General features: G+C 46.4%; 1 protein-coding gene across 1 annotated transcript in view; it reads left to right on the top strand.

Moving 5' to 3' along the window:
* Positions 1-20,649, top strand: part of LOC124619964 (meteorin-like protein) — a 306,024-nt gene that overhangs the window by 270,758 nt on the left and 14,617 nt on the right. The window contains exons 2-3 of the mRNA XM_047146625.1: positions 11,516-11,668; positions 11,723-11,958. Of these exons, the coding sequence (XP_047002581.1) occupies positions 11,516-11,668; positions 11,723-11,958 (389 nt within the window). The remainder of the gene's footprint in view (positions 1-11,515; positions 11,669-11,722; positions 11,959-20,649) is intronic.

The raw sequence follows: 20,649 nt of genomic DNA, 5'->3' as shown, positions 1-20,649 counted from the left end.
TCTTTCGGTTCCAGACTGCAGCGCCTTTAACCGCACGGCCACTTCGGCCGGCTGAGAAACTGTGGTCTGCTTTGGAGAGAAGGGTGCATTACTGCTATTGACATCGTTGCGTGAACTCCATGAAGAATCGTACGCGACCTGCCGTTGTCCATTCCGAGTTGATTGAAAGTTGTTTTGAATGCCAGCGTTTCTTCTACTGCTTATTAGTCATGGTAATGCGTTTACGATATTTCCGTAGTTCGGTCCACGACCTGTATGTGCATGTCGTAACTGCCGGTTAGGCATAGGAGGCGGCAGAACACTGTGCTGTTAGTCAGACGGGCAGACACGGTGGATTACAGTCGCTACTTGCAGCGGCACTCCCTTTGTAGTGAAGCCGACTGCGTGGTGATTTGCCGCGCCGCCTCTTGTCCTGTTCTTCACCCGGAGTCCTCAGGAGCCGCCGCTAGAATGCGTCAGCTGTTAAGCGGAGGGCCCGCCGTGGCGCTTCTTGCCCGATCGCCGTTTCGCGGAAGATGATACACCGTGCGCCACACCGGCACTTTTACGACAGTTCTTACTGCAGTAACGACCTCCTCGCCGCCAATATTCCTTTTAACGGCAGAGCATCCTGGTCTGCACTAAGGTGAGCCGCGCGTCTTCTTGCTCCGTAAGCAGCGGCTCGAGCATCAACCACCGCACACCTGATCTGAGCCGCTGATCTTCTGAGGATATCCCGCCACAGGTGAAGACTAAGTGTTGGTGACAGTTGAGCGGAGGGGCATTTGCGGGGGTATGGAACGTGGTGACATTTCTGCGGAGCCCAACACTCTCCAGCCAGCTTTCTGCTTTCACATTCCGTGGCTTCGCCAACTGACAACCAAGCTGTCACATTCCAAACTATCGCTTAATTTGTCTGAAGATGGTAAAACCAGCCTGAAACAGGTAAACGCCAAATAAATTACCATAAAGTAAGTGCTCGCAGTTTTGTCAACCTTTCAACAGCAGGGTGTTTGTAAATTAGTTATGCAAAAGTAATATTTAATTGTGAAACGTATGAGTACCTCACAGAAAAGTTTGATACAGCATTGAATGCAATAAAGTTTAATTCGCGCTTAACAATGTTAGTTCCCGATCTTTCCGCTAGTTGGCATGCGCACCGAGGTCTGGGTGTTTCGCCGACGACATAGGCCGAAGACGGCCTATCTCTCAAAACCAGTACGCCTGTACGTGCGCAGTTCCGGTGTAAGAGATATCAAATATATCGGACATAGACTACTGACGACGTTCGACGTAATAATTCAGTTTTTCTCGGACAACGTTCCCACATACAAAATATGGTTTGTGGGAAATGTTTTAAGTTGTAGTACAAGAAAGAAGAGTTCATGGCATTGTGAGGACGAAAAATATAACAGGGATAGATCTCGGAATGTATGGTACATTATTGGAAATAACAACTTTCGAATAACTTAAATACACTCCTGGAAATGGAAAAAAGAACACATTGACACCGGTGTGTCAGACCCACCATACTTGCTCCGGACACTGCGAGAGGGCTGTACAAGCAATGATCACACGCACGGCACAGCGGACACACCAGGAACCGCGGTGTTGGCCGTCGAATGGCGCTAGCTGCGCAGCATTTGTGCACCGCCGCCGTCAGTGTCAGCCAGTTTGCCGTGGCATACGGAGCTCCATCGCAGTCTTTAACACTGGTAGCATGCCGCGACAGCGTGGACGTGAACCGTATGTGCAGTTGACGGACTTTGAGCGAGGGCGTATAGTGGGCATGCGGGAGGCCGGGTGGACGTACCGCCGAATTGCTCAACACGTGGGGCGTGAGGTCTCCACAGTACATCGATGTTGTCGCCAGTGGTCGGCGGAAGGTGCACGTGCCCGTCGACCTGGGACCGGACCGCAGCGACGCACGGATGCACGCCAAGACCGTAGGATCCTACGCAGTGCCGTAGGGGACCGCACCGCCACTTCCCAGCAAATTAGGGACACTGTTGCTCCTGGGGTATCGGCGAGGACCATTCGCAACCGTCTCCATGAAGCTGGGCTACGGTCCCGCACACCGTTAGGCCGTCTTCCGCTCACGCCCCAACATCGTGTAGCCCGCCTCCAGTGGTGTCGCGACAGGCGTGAATGGAGGGACGAATGGAGACGTGTCGTCTTCAGCGATGAGAGTCGCTTCTGCCTTGGTGCCAATGATGGTCGTATGCGTGTTTGGCGCCGTGCAGGTGAGCGCCACAATCAGGACTGCATACGACCGAGGCACACAGGGCCAACACCCGGCATCATGGTGTGGGGAGCGGTCTCCTACACTGGCCGTACACCACTGGTGATCGTCGAGGGGACACTGAATAGTGCACGGTACATCCAAACCGTCATCGAACCCATCGTTCTACCATTCCTAGACCGGCAAGGGAACTTGCTGTTCCAACAGGACAATGCACGTCCGCATGTATCCCGTGCCACCCAACGTGCTCTAGAAGGTGTAAGTCAACTACCCTGGCCAGCAAAATCTCCGGATCTGTCCCCCATTGAGCATGTTTGGGACTGGATGAAGCGTCGTCTCACGCGGTCTGCACGTCCAGCACGAACGCTGGTCCAACTGAGGCGCCAGGTGGAAATGGCATGGCAAGCCGTTCCACAGGACTACATCCAGCATCTCTACGATCGTCTCCATGGGAGAATAGCAGCCTGCATTGCTGCGAAAGGTGGATATACACTGTACTAGTGCCGACATTGTGCATGCTCTGTTGCCTGTGTCTATGTGCCTGTGGTTCTGTCAGTGTGATCATGTGATGTATCTGACCCCAGGAATGTGTCAATAAAGTTTCCCCTTCCTGGGACAATGAATTCACGGTGTTCTTATTTCAATTTCCAGGAGTGTATATAATAACATTTAACTGAACGTTCGGTGACTTCTATTAAACTATGTATGTTTTGTTGCTGTCGAGCCAGCTGACCCTCATGTCTACTTTATGCAGCGTGTCATCTGCAACCCAAGCAAAATCTGCATCGAAAATCTTATGTTGTGCCCTCCTGTAATGTTTTGTGGTTCCTGGCTGGATGAGGAGACGGTGGTATGATAGGTGGGTGGTCTTTTTCCTCTCACTACAACACAAAATGCACACGTTGTTAAAATAAACTTCATTAACAATAACCAACTGAATACTTAACTTCGGCGATATCCAAGCTGAAGCTCTGTGGTTAACAGCAATCAGATTGTATGTGCTAATTCTTGAATCTTGTCCGTGTTCATATCACAACTAAATACAACGACTGACGTTCCCTCACAGCTGGCTAAGGTGCGAGGCGACGAATATCACTGTGGAAGACTAGAGTACAGTGGGTCTGAGCACTATGGGACTCAACTGCTGAGGTCATTAGTCCCCTAGAACTTACAACTACTTAAACCTAACTAACCTAAGGACATCACAAACATTCATGCCCGAGGCAGGATTCGAACCTGCGACCGTAGCGGTCTTGCGGTTCCAGACTGCAGCGCCTTTAACCGCACGGACACTTCGGCCGGCACTAGAGTACAGTGCGACGTATTGAGGAGCAATACGAACTGAGTCCCGATACTGGGGTACTGAGATGGAGATTGAGACTGGTTAGCGGCGGCGGCAGCGGCCTGTATGGACACTGCCCAGGGGGCGTTACGGCGCGTAGCCTGGAGGCGTATCTTGGTCTTCTCTTTTCATAGGCGCGCCTAGTTCAGCGTGTGCTATACGATGTTTCTTACAAGGGAACCTCCCCATCACACCCCCCTCAGATTTAGTTATAAGTTGGCACAGTGGATAGGCCTTGAAAAACTGAACACAGATCAATCGAGGAAGCAGGAAGAAGTTGTGTGGAACTATGAAAAAAATAAGCAAAATATACAAACTGAGTAGTCCATGTGCAAGATAGGTAATATCAAGGAGACTGTGAGCTCAGGAGCGCCGTTGTCTTGTGGTTAGCGTGAGCAGCTGTGGAACTAGAGGTCCTTGGTTCGAATCTTGCCCCGCGCCAAAATTTTAATTTTTTATTTTCAGGCAATTATGAAAGTTCAGGCACACACACACACACACACACACACACACACACACACACAATCAACTTCGTTCTCCAAAATTCCAGGACATGTTCAGATTTGCTTGGACATATGCAGGATTTGACGGTCTACACACGGAAAAATTTGAAAACGTTAAAAACGTATGTTTTGACAGAGCACAGGGAAAACTGTGCGACTGTTGCAGTCATTTGTTGCAGTTTATGTGGCAAACTCTTATGTTTTCATCATTTTTTTGGGAGTGATTATCACATCCACAAGAAAACCTAAATCGGGCAAGGTAGAAGAATCTTTTTACCCATTCGCCAAGTGTACAAGTTAGGTGGGTCGACAACATATTCCTGTCATGTGACGCACTTGCCGTCACCAGTGTCGTACAGAATATATCAGACGTGTTTTCCTGTGGAGGAATCGGTTGACTTATGACCATGCGATCAAATGTTTTCGGTTCCCATTGGAGAGGCACGTCCTTTCGTCTACTAATCGCACGGTTTTGCGGTGCGGTCGCAAAACACAGACACTAAACTTATTACAGTGAACAGAGACGTCAATGAACGAACGGACAGATCATATCTTTGGAAAAATAAAGAAAGTAAACTTTTCACTCTAGGGAAGACTTGAACCAAGGAAGGACCTTTCGTTCCACTGCTGCTCACACTAACCACGGGACCACTGCGCTCCTAATTTCATACCCTTCTTGATGTTGCATATGTTGTACATAGACTACTCAGTTTGTATATTTTGCTTATTTTTTTCGTAGTTCCACACAACTTCTTCCTGTTTTCTCGATTGATCTGTGTTCAGTTTTTCAAGGCCTATCCACTGTGCCAACTTATAACTAAATCTGAGGGGGGTGCGATGGGGAGGTTCCCTTGTTAGTGCCGACCGGTGTGTGGTTGATGGCGTACCCCAGCACACTTTAAGCTTAGATTATAATCTCAGAAAATTGTATGTTCAAGTGAGAAAGGTGGCGTATACTAAGTTTGATGCTTTAAGTAACTATAGTCAATCGTTTCTGGCTTATCTAAGCGAGGCAGCACAGTGGTTTTCGCAGTGAACTCGCATTTGGGAGGACGACCGTTCAAACCCTCCGCACGGGCATCCAGATTTGTGTTTTCCGTGATTTTTCTAAATAGCTCCAGGCAAATGCCAGGATGGGTCTTTTGAAAGCGCACGGCCGATTTCCTTCTCGCATCCTTCACATAATCTGTGCTTGTGTTCCGTCTCTAATGCGTTGATTTCTACGGGACGTTGAACTGAGTCTTCCTTCCTTCCTTCCGTCTTGGGTTGTGGTAACTGTCTAAGAATTGTTACTTGCATACTGATGTTTCGATCCCAGTAGGGTGGTGATCCTGTTGTTTGGCGAGGTTGGCAAATATAGTGTATGGGTTTCGGCTTTTCAGTGCCTTAGGTGTTCACAGTACCTTATTTTGAAATTGATTTATCTTTTTCGCACACATGCTAAGCGGCAGTCACTGTAGGGTGCCGTAGTCTGTTCTGCTGAATTTATTTGAAGTTGTCCACAGTGTTTGTAATCTTCATTTTTAATATCACCACGACTCACCTCGAGTATCTAATTTAACGTTTCTCTCTTCATGTCATATATTCGTAAAACTCCTGTGGTTGTATCAGTAACAGGAAGGGATATATTGCATTCGCCACGTTCGTCTCGAAGCAGATACAGCTCATTCGCAAAGAATTCAACGTCGTGTTACTATCAAAAGTTGCAATAGCAGGTAAGTGTCTAAGCACACAAGTGTTGTGGCACACAACCCCCCCCCCCCCCCCCAAAAAAAACAAAAAACCCTGACGGATGAGATCAGTCTGAATGTGAGGAACTTGTTGGCCGATCTTTGGCAATGATGTTAGCTGACGATTTTCGGTGTCACTGTGGTCTCAGCCTTAGTGTACATTCAATGTTGTGCGAATAGGCTCGGATAAACCACTTCCTTGACGCAAGTAGAATGAATTTTTCATCCTAGAGCTTCGCCAGGAAAATGAAAATAGTGATGACATAATTGGTCACACAATTGCGCAGCTAAGACGCCGATTCTCAGTGCCCAGATCAAGAAAAGTCCCTTGCGACAGAGAGAGAGAGAGAGAGAGAGAGAGAGAGAGAGAGAGAGAGAGACTACAGTCTCACAGACGTTCCGTGAGACAGTCGACGGTGGTGTGCCTTCTGGTGAGAGCAGGAAGGCGAGTCGCAGCAGACGGATTCCCAAACTCTGTCAGAGCAAACAGCCGCGGACATAGGGCGGCGACGAGTCCTCAAACAGACTTTGAGCCGCCTGTCCTCTCAGACACACATAGCCACCACACCTCGCTGTGGAACGTCTCTGCCCTCTGTCCACTACGGGTCGCAGAATCCCATTCCAGAGCCGCACCCTGCGGAATCCTTAGAAAAACCACACCATTGCACTGGACTTCCAGCGCTCACTCATCGTGACCCATACTTTTCCTGTCTTACACTTATCAGAAGTTTTTTTTTTTTAACCTATAAATAGTCGTTAAAGAAATAATACTCTCGTAACTGCTTTTACAGATTTTCTGGATGAAAGCCAGCTGACATACTTCTGTCAGCGTACGTGCTTCAGTGACAGAATGATGAAATTTCAGTTGTATAGAATGCATTACATGCAGCTGTCGGTCTTTCCTTTGTCATCGCTACCGATTTCGGTTAATTGCCATCATCACAGGATCTCTGTACAGCAAAAATGTATGAAATAATCAAATATGCATAGAGGACAATCATTTACAGAAGAGATGGTATAAAGTAATTCTAACAAACGTTGCACCTATTCACGTATCATGTCATACCATATGAATGTGACAGTCTCATTAGGACAGTTCCATCTGAACTGCTGGACATCAAAAGAACCACCACATACCTGTAATGAGAAGGTTGTGATGTGTGGGACGTGAAAGCACAGCTCTAAACGACCATTAGGTAATTGCAAACATGTAAAAGACCATAGACGTTTCTTCTGGATAACAAATCAAAGGAGAGGTATAGTTGTCGCTACTTCGTGCATTCAGTATCGATGGTTACTAAAAAGTTTCAAAAAAATTGGCTTTAAACGTAAAAACAGTATATCATTAGGTGCGATCGGACCATAGCGGATCACGTAAAGCTATTATATTCCAGTCTTTCCGGAATTTACAAGGAGCTGGCGGATGCTCTCGTGTGTGTGTGTGTGTGTGTGTGTGTGTGTGTGTGTGTGTTTTGTGTTTTTCTCTTTTCTCAGTCCACTTTGTCTCTGGGCTAGTCCTGACCTCATTTCCTGACAGTACTTCGCATTTGCCAGTTTTTTTATGTATATGAGTTTCTGTTGATGTTTATCGTATGTGGCACATTATCATCAGAATTGAGGTTGCTCACATTTTTAGTTTGGTGGAAGTATCCCGATACAAACCATTTTCGGATATTTCTGAGTCTCTGTCGTGTTCTACCATTGACAGATGGTTTTCGTCAGGAGTCAACTGCAGAGTCAGTCTTCAGAAAACATCGGCCCCATCATCTTCATAATTTCTTTAAAATAAGTAATTTGGCAGTTTTGGATTTATGAACGAAGTAATTTGCTACAAATTCTTCTAAGTAAACCCACGAAAATATAAATTTACGTTGTAGCGTAGTCAGGTAACTGACAATGCCGTTTAAAAGAATTTAAAGAATAAATTGGATTATCCGCCTGTAAAGTGCAATAGTGCGAATTCAGGGACATCAGTCTGTGAGGCGGGTGAATATTTGCTCTTAACTGGAACATTTGCCTTTTCGGCGTGTTGGTCTGGAATGGAAGCAAGTTTTCTTGGGTAAATCGCCACAACGAAACACGTGACCACTACTGCACCATGACTAAATATCAAATGAGATTCTTCTAGCCGGCGAGAAGCATAGGGCAATTTTCAGCACTTTTGCCGCAACAAACGTGAACTATATCTGCCTGTCAGACGGATGTTCCGTTATAACAAGGGAACCGTACGAGTTTCGCTCACCGATCTGATTCATACTGGCAGGGAGTGTAGGGCACGACTAGGACTTCCAGATATGTAAACAGGAAGATGCAGTTCTCAACCGTTTTCGAGAAAATAGAGTTTGAAGATATTTGCGCGTGCTTATGTTCTTCATATGGTCGCAAATGTTCAAGAGTTCGTATCCAAGCGGGTAACCATCTAATACAAAGACCGCGAGGTCTGTAGATCGAACATCCCTTCTGGCATTTTTTTTTTCATTCCCACGTAATTCTGACAAGAGTCTATTGAGCACATGGACATTATCAATATTTAATGACTCATTTATTATTTTTGTAGTATATATCCTGCAAAAAGGAGATGAAGTTTTTTTAACGAGATCGGAAACAATAAAAGGATTCACAAGATATTTCGAGTAAATCTGTGCTGTTAGAATTACGTGGGAATGAAAAAAAAATGGCGTATCGGCAGTGAGATTCGATACTTCGATCGCGCGCTTATGAAACCAATTGCTTATCGGTCTGCTGCAGACTCCTGGCATACAAGCGACCACATACAGTGTATAAGCACGCGTAAAGTTTTCAAAATCGATATTCGTGAAAATGATGCGGAATTGCGTCTTCTTGTGCACGTATGTTACAGAGCTGGCCGTATCCTACACATTAGGACCGTTGATATTTTTATCAGTATAAGGAATCCGATAAATCGATATTTCAAAGGATATCGTTATCTGCCGTCGATATATCGAAAGAAGTACGTGCTATCGACGTACCGGCCTATAAAAATATCACCTGTACATTGCAAATATACTGCCGATTTTAGAGCTGTATATTTAAGTATCGATTTATTATTAGATATTCTGTACGTAAAGAAGCTAGCAGCCTGATTATCCCAATAAGAGCAAGTATTGAAAGGAGAACGATGTTCGTTCACTCTTGGCGATAACCACGGCTACTGCGTGTAAGAGGCACAAATAAAAGATGCCCGGCCGCTGTGACCGAGCGGTGCTAGGCGCTTCAGACCGGAACCACGCTGCTGCTATGGTCGCAGGTTCGAATCCTGCCCCTCGGGCATTGATGTGTGTGATGTCCTTATGTTAAATTAGGTTTAAGTAGTTCTTTCTTTTTCTCTCTCTCTCTCTCTCTCTCTCTCTCTCTCTCTCTCTCTCTCTTTTAATGAAAGCTGTGCGGTGGGTCTGTCGCGTACCGGATTTGTCCAGAGCAATTCCATGTTCAAATGGCTCTGAGCACTGTGGGACTTAACATCTGTGGTCATCAGTCCCCTAGAACTTAGAACTACTTACACCTAACTAACCTAAGGACATCACACACATCCATGCCCGAGGCAGGATTCGAACCTGCGACCGTAGCGGTCACGCGGTTCCAAACTGAAGCGCCTAGAACCGCACGGCCACACCGGCCGGCAATTCCATGTTGACCTCCCTGTTTCTTCATTTCTGAAAACGCCAGTGACTCAGCAGTTGTGTAGTGTGAAAATTGCGTGGTGAATTTAAATGTCGCAGTTTCTGTTGATAGCTCCGAACACCGATTTCGTCAGCATTTCCTCTCACACGTCTCCACCGTAAATACCAATCACGCCATTTACAGTTTTGTTCATCAATTTCAGGAACTGATTTCGCAGAATGCCAATGTGAAAAAATAACACACTAGCTACGTTAAAAATTGTTTTTTAACGCAACAGCTGTGCTGCTATTTCTTCACATTGGAAATCTTGATACTGCGTTCACACGGACACCCCAGCCTCTTCCTCCCGCCGCAGTGCAGCCGGACTACTTGTTCGTGCCACCTATACCAGCTTCACACAGTCAGGGAGACAGACTGCATGTGATGAAAACTCAAAAAGTAGTAAGATCAACCAACGAAAGTAAAATTATCTTCTAATACAATTTCAAAGAACGTAATATAAACAAAAAATATTGCTACTCAATACTGCCATTTCTTATCGATATACCGGGAGGAAATATTGCAAATATACGCTGAAACTTCTTTGAAGAAACATCGATACATCGATATAAAGACAGCGCATGTATTTTCAAGTCGGAATATAGATACATTTTGGACTGTTTTGGAGGGAGGATGCCAAGCAGCGAGGTCATCGGTCTCATCGGATTAAGGAAGGATGGGGAAGGAAGTCGGCCGTGCCCTTTCAAAGGAACCATCCCGGCATTTGTGTGGAGCGGTTTACGGAATCCACGGGAAACCTAAATCAGGATGGCCGGACGCGGGATTGAACTGTCGTCCTCCCGAATGCGAGGTTAGATTAGATTAGAGATTATAACTTTTTTGTTTGTTTATTTCTTAATTTATATCTAAAAATTCCTCTATGGAGTAGGAGTTGTCATTCAGAAATTATTTTAATCTCTTTTTAAATACTTGTTGGTTATCTGTCAGACTTTTGATACTATTTGGTAAGTGACAAAAGACTTTAGTGGCAGTATAATTCACCCCTTTCTGTGCCAAAGTTAGATTTAATCTTGCATAGTGAAGATCATCCTTTCTCCTAGTATTGAACTAATGCACACTGCTATTACTTTTGAATTGGGTTTGGTTGTTAATGACAGATTTCATAAGAGAGTATATATACTGAGAAGCTACTGTGAATATCCCTAGATCCTTAAATAAATGTCTGAAGGATGATCTTGGGTGGACTCCCGTCTATTATTCTGATTACATGCTTTTGTGGAATAAATACTTTATACCTAATATAGGAATATAGAAACATCTAAAAACAAAGATGATGTGACTTACCAAATGAAAGCACTGGCAGGTCGATAGACACACAAACATACACACAAAATTCTACCTTTCGAAACCAACGGTTGCATCATCAGGAAAGAGGGAAGGAGAGGGAAAGACGAAAGGATTCGGTTTTAAGGGAGAGGGTAAGGAGTCATTCCAATCCCTGGAGCGGAAAGACTTACCTTAGGGGGAAAAAAGGACAGGTATACACTCGCGCGGGCGCGCGCGCACACACACACACACACACACACACACACACACACACACACACACACACATCCATCCGCACATACACAGACACAAGCAGACATTCTTTCCCCCTAAGGTAAGTCTTCCCGCTCCCGGGATTGGAATGACTCCTTACCCTCTCCCTCAAAACCCACCCTTTCGTCTTTCCCTCTCCTTCCCTCTCTCCTGATGAAGCAATCGTTGGTTGCGAAAGTTAATATTTTGTGTGTATGTTTGTGTTTGTTTGTGTGTCTATCGACCTGCCAGTGCTTTCATTTGGTAAGTCACATCATCTTTGTTTTTAGATATATTTTTCCCACGTGGAATGTTTCCCTCTATTATATTCATAATATAGATACATCGATATATCGATATTTCATCAGCAGTCTTACTGCACATAGAGTGTACGAATGTAATCGGTGAGACAAATTCTTACGGTCCCCCTGTACGTGCTAGCAGTGGCCCTCGCTGGGGAGCGGGTAGTGACGTGCTGTGTGTCTGGTGTTGTCTGCAGCGGGCTGTCGGGCAGCGGCGGCTCTCGGCTTGTGACGCCGGTGTACCTGCGGTGCCGCGAGGGCGCGGTGCGCTGGTCCTACCCCCGGGGCGCGCTTCGCGTCGTGCTGCGGCTGGGCGGCGGCCGCGAGTTCCGCGGCTGCATCAGGGCGCAGCCGGGCCACGACCGCGACCACGACCGCGAGCACGACCACGGGCGCAACCAGAGCCGGCAGTTCGCGGGCGCGCGCGTCTTCCTGGAGGGCGAGCGCGCGCTGGCGCCGCTGCTGGTGCCGGGCGAGACGCGCGCCGCGCGCTGCTTCAACAGCCGCGGGGGCCGCGCCGCGCTCTACGTCGAGGCCGACCCGCCGCCCGCGGGCGCGCCGCCCCCACGCGCCGCCGCCGCCTTCGTCTACGACCTGCAGCCGCTGCCGCGCGGCGGAGCCGCCTACGACCCCTTCGAAGGTCAGTCCCGCAGCTACCACTCTCCTAACTCACGTCTCTTCACTCACAAGGGGGTAGTCACGAAGTCGCCCTATTTCCCAGACATGAAGCAACGAATGAGGCAAGAAACGTATAACATAAACTACTCCCCATAAAAATTTCTACACCAAGAAGAAATACAGATGATAAACGGGTATTCATTGGACAAATATATTATAATAGAACTGACATGTGATTACATTTTCACACAATTTGGGTGCATAGATCCTCAGAAATCAGTACCGACAACCACCACCTCTGGCCCTAATAACGGCCTGGATACCCCTAGGCATTGAGTCAAACAGAGCTTAGATGGCGTGTACAGGTACAGCTGCTTCGACACGATACCACAGTTCATCAAGAGTAGTAACTGGCGTATTGAGACGAGCCAGTTGCTCGGCCACCATTGACGAGACGTTTTCAATTGGTGAGAGATCTGGAGAATGTGCTGGCCAGGGCAGCAGTCGAAAGGCCCGTACAGGACCTGCTACATACGGTCGTGCATTACCTTGCTGAAATGTAGGGTTTCGCAGGGATCGAAAGAAGGGTAGAGCCAGGGGTCGTAACGCATCTGAAATGTAACGTCCACTGTTCAAAGTGCCGTCAATGCGAACAAGAGCTGACAGAGACGTGCAACCAATGGCACCCTATACCATCACGCCGGGTGATACGCCAGTATGGCGATGACGAATACACGCTTCCAATGTCCGTTCACTTCGATGTCGCCTAAAACGGATGCGACCATCATGCAGATTAATCTACCAAGTCCCGCACGAGTGGCTCAGATGGATAGAGCGTCTGCCATGTAAGCAGGAGATCCCGGGTTCGAGTCCCGGTCGGGGCGCACATTTTCAACATGTCCCCAATGAAGTGTATCAACGCTTGCTTGCAGCTAGGGCGTCTATTTAATTATCATTTCAGAATAGCCTTTCATAGATCACCTCTGATTGTGCTACCTTCAGGAAACTGAAGAAACGACAAACGACTTCAGTGAGTTCCTCGCAAAAAAAAAAAAAAAAAAGTCTGCTCGCCCGAGAGGAACTCAAAAGTTCATTTGACTGATCTTCCTCATCCACCCTGTGGCGAAGACCTCGCACCTTCCGAGTTCCATCCGTTTGGCGCAATGAAGGATAGGCTTAGTCAGAAGCTGTACGTGGGCGGTGGGAAGACGTTTGCTCCGTTGTCGACCAGTAGAGAGGCTGGCTGGTTCAAATGGCTCTGAGCACTATGGGACTAAACATCTTAGGTCATCAGTCCCCTAGAACTTAGAAATACTTAAACTTAACTAACCTAAGGACATCACACACATCCATGCCCGAGGCAGGATTCGAACCTGCGACCGTAGCAGTCGCGCGGTTCCGGACTGAGCGCCTAGAACCGCGAGACCACCGCGGCCGGCCAGTAGAGAGGAACCACGCATTAAGTTGGTGTAAAGCAGTGGCATTGAACGGATATTATATTGAAAAATAGCGTTTGGTAGCCAAAATAGTGGAGATTAATATGGTGTCTTGCAATTCTACATCTACATCTACATTTATACTTCGCAAGCCACCCAACGGTGTGTGGCGGAGGGCACTTTACGTGCCACTGTCATTACCTCCCTTTCCTGTTCCAGTCGCGTATGGTTCGCGGGAAGAACGACTGTCTGAAAGCCTCCGTGCGCGCTCTAATCCTCTAATTTTACATTCGTGATCTCCTCGGGAGGTATAAGTAGGGGGAAGCAATATATTCGATACCTCATCCAGAAACGCACCCTCTCGAAACCTGGCGAGCAAGCTACACCGCGATGCAGAGCGCCTCTCTTGCAGAGTCTGCCACTTGAGTTTATTAAACATCTCCGTAACGCTATCACGGTTACCAAATAACCCTGTGACGAAACGCGCCGCTCTTCTTTGGATCTTCTCTCTCTCCTCCGTCAAACCGATCTGGTACGGATCCCACACTGATGAGCAATACTCAAGTATAGGTCGAACGAGTGTTTTGTAAGCGACCTCTTTTGTTGATGGACTACATTTTCTAAGCACTCTCCCAATGAATCTCAACTTGGTACCCGCCTTACCAACAATTAATTTTATATGATCATTCCACTTCAAATCGTTCCGCACGCATACTCCCAGATATTTTACAGAAGTAACTGCTACCAGTGTTTGTTCCGCTATCATATAATCATACAATAAAGGATCCTTCTTTCTGAATAAAACCAACCTGCTTTCAGAAAAAATATATGTTCCATTACTTATACAACGCGTATTAATTATCACACGTTACTAATAGACTGTGCTGTGGGCTGTTTGTGATTATAACTTCTTGTTTTGGGATATACTACTTCAACGTAATTGAGGGCACGTGAACTTCATATACACAAGTTATATTGCGAATAGGGAGGACGGAAGAAACTGTGTTGCAGATGTAAGCTAGTAGATCTGATAAAAAAAAAAAGAGGCGGTTCGCGCCATTTCGGTAGTTCCCCGTATTGTGTAAGAGCAGCTGGTCGCTACTCCTGGCGAGCCCGGTTCTTGTGCCGTATCGTTGTGTACTCATGGTAGATCGGCACTCGGGGCAGCCGGGACTTAGCTGGACGGGAGACGAGTGCTGGGAATACAGACGGGCAGACGTGCTCGGAAAAGTTGTCCGGCCGCTAGGCCAGACTGTGCAACTGCCGCCGGCTGTGGGAACCGAGCTCCACGCCGCATCAGTAGCTCCTTTACCGTGCTAGCCATGTAGCTAGCTTCTTCACTCCTCCACGTGCGTAAAGAAGTTTACACAATCCCGCTTTTTTAAAGGCCTGTACGTATCCTTGGCTGCGGCCCTGTACAAAGTGTTTCAGAACATTTATCTGACTACACAACTACGGGGTATCGCAGACGGAATGGTCAGTTTTCGGGGACATGACAAGAATGATCATTCGAAGCGAAAAAGTACAATAAGTATGGGCTCTAAAATGCGTACCTAGAAGAGCTAAGAGTTCTTCATCGAAGATGAAGAAACGGTCATAGCTCTTCAGGTATGTGTTTTAATGCCAATCTTTACTAGACCTTTTCGCTTCGAATGATGGGTCCAAGGACGTCTTGTGCATCTCCTACTTGAATGAGTAATAGAAAGTTGGTGTGAATTTTAACTTAACCCGCAGGACTACAAAAATTCCATTCAACAGAACTTTCCGAGTTTATATTCAGAAACATACAACCTTGGCGTTCGTTTTACAATGACGTTTACGATCGTATTTCCGACTTGCTATTCGCAAACCTCAACTGCGCCCTCCACCGACTGCTGGACAAACATCTTGATGATAGTCAAACAAGTCCCATACTTCTCCGAGCACATCTGGAGCTGTCATATTGACAGCTATCGGTATTAGCTGTTAGTCCCAAGTTGCTGGATGAGCAGGCACGCACGCAGAATCTTGCAGAAATACGCACAAACAATGTTGTGTTGGCAGAAGAGCAAACACAGTGTTACAACTGGAGGCCGAAATGCTCGCGTTTTAGCTCACGCAGGCTGGTGTGAGGAGGGAAGAACTATACTGATGTGAGACAAGGAATTAGAATTCAGAAAGTGGACGTAGCTAGTTGATACTTAACTTTAATCCATTAATGAGGAACGTCGCTCTTGGCGGTACATGATTCACAATCTTATCTGTTCAGAAGACACACAGTAACTTGTGGACCTTGCTAGGTCGTAGCAAATGACGTAGCTGAAGGCTATGCTAAACTATCGTCTCTGCAAATGAGAGCGTAAGTTGACAGTGAATCATCGCTAGCAAAGTCGGCTGTACAACTGGGGCGAGTGCTAGGGAGTCTCTCTAGACTACATTTGCCGTGTGGCGGCGCTCGGTCTGCAATCACTGATAGTGGCGACACGCGGGTCCGACGTATGCTGACGGACCGCGGCCGATTTAAAGGCTACCACCTAGCAAGTGTGGTGTCTGGCGGTGACACCACAAACAAAACTTCACACACTTTGAGATCAGGCATTACATCATAATCGAAGGAAAGCTCATTTCTCAGCAAGCTGGTTTTCAGACTGGAAAATCGTGCTGCAGTCGGATACTGAACACCAGCCATCTCTGTGAGCATGGTTTCGAACAGGGTTAAATGACTGGAGTTGCCTTTGTCTATTTAACACCTGCCTACGACACTGTTAACCACTGTAAGTTGCTGAAGAAAATTTACCATCTTGCTAGTGATTAGCGATTAGCATTCCTCATAGCGACTCTCCTGCAGTATAGAAGACTTCAGGTCTCTGTCGAGGATAAGAAGAGCAGATGACACATATTAAAGAAAGGCTCACCTCAAGGCAGCATGCTTGGTATAGTGCTTTTTAATCTTTAAACCAACCGCGCCATTACAGAACGCTTCAGGCATTTCATCTACGTTTATGATACAACAGTGGCCGCCTAAGATAGAAGGAAAAACTGACTCCATGTTTATATACGCCTGGCCCTCAGTATGTGGTCATTCATCTAAAGTCAAATCCCAATAAGACCCAGATGTGCGCATTTCACATATGGAATAGAGAAGTCGGGCGCGAACTGGACGTCACATGACAAGACGGAGCACTTCAGTATTATGCAGCATTTGTACATCCAAGTGTTACTCATCACAGAACATTGTCGTAACACCATACTGGAGCACTGTGAGAGAACGATGTTTTGAGGAAGTCCACAGCCGCCATCTAAGGAGTTAGTTCTCACGAGCTGGGAACTTCTGCTCTTCATTTGTGTGTGTTAGCTGCTGGGAACGCCTCACGTGTGTGGACTGCATCTGCTCTCACCAAGCAGGATGACACTGTAGTCAGTGAGACTGTTTGAATAAGCCAACACCAGTCGACAACTTCTACCCGATTGTTGGAGTAGCTCACCCACTATCAGAAAGGCCATTGCTGTCTTTTGAGGAGCAGTCGTGTACTGCACGATCATCAAGCTTTAGTCTGTCCACTGACATTCAGAAAGAGCTCTAAGACTCTAACTGCGTCACCAGATAGAAGAACAAGCTGCCGCCAGATATCTTTGCAAAGGAAGAGAGAGTCTTAGGTAGTGATGTACTCTATCCTGTTTGGAAACCAATCAGTCGTCTTAGGTGGGCGTCCCCTGTTGCAAGACCAACATGCAAAACTGGAGCACCCTTCCATCTGATGGTAACGCCTCCTGCGAGTGTGGAGCAGTGCTAAATACGGGCTACTTGCTCATAGTTCCTCTATTGGGCAACCTTGCACGACACAGGACGTGACCGAGGCAAATAACAAGGTCATTGGAGTGCCTGCCTTCTGGAAAAGCTGGCCGGACACGGAAATGAACGAGGCGGCCTTGGAGGCCAATGATGCAATGCCAGATCCGAGCGCACCTTATGCTGTAGGGACTGCAGTGCCCTGCTCACGACGGGAACAAAGGCGCACAATTGTTGCTGAAATTTCGCCTGTTGAAACGAAATTTGTTGGTGTGTTAACTCGACTCGGCGCAAGTGTGGTAATGAACTAGTGAACCCTTCAAGAAGGGTCATAAATCAGATGCGAATAATTATAGGCCTATTTCGCTTACGTCAATCTGTTGTAGAATAATGGAACATGTTTTGTGTTCTCGTATTATGACGTTCTTAGATAATACAAATCTCCTTCATCATAACCAACATGGATTCCGCAAACAGAGATCATGTGAAACTCAGCTCGCCCTATTTGCCCAAGAAATTCACAGTGCCGTAGACACCGGCGAGCAGATTGATGCCGTATTCCTGGACTTCAGGAAGGCATTTGATACGGTTCCGCACTTACGTTTAGTGAAAAAAATACGAGCTTACGGAATATCGGACCAGGTTTGTGATTGGATTCAGGATTTCCTAGAAGAAAGAACACATGTCATTCTTAACGGTTCAAAATCTGCAGATGTAGAGGTAATTTCGGGAGTACCGCAGGGAAGCGTGATAGGACCTTTATTGTTTACAATATACATAAATGACTTAGTTGACAACATCGGTAGCTCCGTGAGGCTATTTGCAGATGACACGGTTGTCTACAAGAAAGTAGCAACATCAGAAGACTCGTACGTACTCCAGGAGGACCTGCAGAGGATTAATGCATGGTGCGACAGCTGGCAGCTTTCCCTAAACGTAGATAAATGTAATATAATGCGCATACATAGGGGCAGAAATCCATTCCAGTACGATTATGCCATAGGTGGTAAATCATTGGAAGCGGTAACGACCGTAAAATACTTAGGAGTTACTATCCGGAGCGATCTGAAGTGGAATGATCACATAAAACAAATAGTGGGAAAAGCAGGCGCCAGGTTGAGATTCATAGGAAGAATTCTAAGAAAATGTGACTCATCGACGAAAGAAGTAGCTTACAAAACGCTTGTTCGTCCGATTCTTGAGTATTGCTCATCAGTATGGGACCCTTACCAGGTTGGATTAATAGAAGAGATAGACATGATCCAGCGAAAAGCAGCGCGATTCGTCATGGGGACATTTAGTCAGCGCGAGAGCGTTACGGAGATGCTGAACAAGCTCCAGTGGCGGACACTTCAAGAAAGGCGTTACGCAATACGGAGAGGTTTATTATCGAAATTACGAGAGAGCACATTCCGGGAAGAGATGGGCAACATATTACTACCGCCCACATATATCTCGCGTAATGATCACAACGAAAAGATCCGAGAAATTAGAGCAAATACAGAGACTTACAAGCAGTCGTTCTTCCCACGCACAATTCGTGAATGGAACAAGGAAGGGGGGATCAGATAGTGGTACAATAAGTACCCTCGGCCACACACCGTAAGGTGGCTCGCGGAGTATAGATGTAGATGTAGATGTAGATAAGTGCTGCAAGCGTATGAACTGGCAGCTTACAACTGCGCCAAAGTAAACTTTTCGTCCCTAAACTCAAGTTTAAACCCACCGTAGGTTTCTATCGTTATTCATATAAAAGATTATCTTCTTCAAGCCGCTACGTAATACAAATCATACTAATGTCCATATATGATGCACAGCATGTTAACAAGTTTCGTTATCCTTGCTATTGTTTCGCACTAGCGGACAAGACGTAGGAGGACTGAAAAATGAAACACCTGTCCCTTAGTGGCAAATTAGTGGTGTCGACTGGACATAAGCTGTACCTGGCTTCCGTCCCTAAAGCCGCCATTTGTTTCAGCTTTATTCTTACTGAAGCCAACATACGGGATTGTTTCCGTGGCGTATGAACCCTATCATCTTTTGCGCGATTTCTTCTTCGAGGCCAGCTGCAAAGTTGTCTGATTCTTTCTGCTAGCCTATCTATGGCCGTAAAGCTATAGCACAATGGAGCATATGGTGTCTGAGCTCACTACTGTGATAAAAGAACAATTATTTAATCACTTGAGTTTCACTATAGCACAAATGACATGAAAGTAGTCTGCAGCTAATGTCTTCCTCTGTAATTCCACTTTTATGTTATTACGTTCTGTTTTAACTAAACGAACACTGTTTTTAGCCTTGTTTCACAATTTATTATTATTGCACAACCTAGGTTTCGGATTATAAGTCCATCTTCAAGTATATTACTCTGTTTTGGTGATCTTCTGACCCTAGTTGTAATTGGCCAGTTGTGGCATATAAATTAATCTGTCGCATGATTACAAAAGAGTAAACCCCTTGAGTCTTAGTATTTACTATCGCATTCCTAACATAAATGGACATAGAAGATAAATTAGAAAGATTTAAAAAACTTTCAGAACTTAAGTAAGAAAGGAAACCGTAATCAGGTTCTTCGAAACGATGTCGGTTCTAACATATGGAAGTGAGTCGTGGGCTGTAACAAAAAGAAGTGAGGAAAGATTATAAATGACGGAGATCAAATACCTAAGAAAAGTAACTGGGTGCACACTATCCGACAGCAGCATGAACGCTGATATCAGAGAAGATGGATGGATTGTTGCGGTAAAGGGAGCAAACTAAGAGGTCTTCGGTCCTTCAGTCCTTTGTCTGTCAAGCCGGGAGTAGTCCCCAGAGAGGAAAGGTACAAAACACAAACCCCGATGAACCTGATTGTACCAGAGAATGAATAAAACCTAGAGACAGAACCAAATAGAAGTGGGAGAGGGGTATAGGGATGAAGGCGGGAGAGTTGCCCCGCCCAGAAAGCAAATGGAGGCTCCTGGGCCACGTCATACGACGGGAGGCGCACCCTTTGCATCCGACCGGTGCGTCCACACCCTTCATTACTGCAAGGAAACAGCAAACGCCGATAAGTTGGTAAAATCTCAGGAAAGATAACGACGAGTCGAGAGAGAAAACTAGAGGCAGACGTAAAAGAATAAGGTGTGACCAGCATGTTTACTTAAGTTGGCAAGGTGAGATGTCCAAGTCAACTGGTCATCGAAGAACCGTCCCAAAAAGGGATAACACTGCGTAACATTGAGCAGCTGGTCGTCAAGGTAGAACTCTGGCCGTGGGTGGACAGTATGACGTTGACAGGAGTGCGCGACTTACGTTTTGTCATTTGAAAACCGGCAGCCATGGACGCCATTCGTATGACTCCCTGCAGTCGGCGTTCAGCAACAAAACAGCTTCAAATTGCTCTAAGCACTACGGGACTTAACATCGGAGGTCCTCAGTCCCCTAGACTTAGAACTACTTAAACCTAACTAAGGACAGCACACACATTCACGCCCGAGGCAGGATTCGAATCGGCGACCGCAGCAGC

This window comes from Schistocerca americana, chromosome 6 (assembly GCF_021461395.2).
Source record: "Schistocerca americana isolate TAMUIC-IGC-003095 chromosome 6, iqSchAmer2.1, whole genome shotgun sequence".
NCBI lineage: Eukaryota > Metazoa > Arthropoda > Insecta > Orthoptera > Acrididae > Schistocerca > Schistocerca americana.
This window is presented reverse-complemented; position numbering and strand designations above follow the sequence as displayed.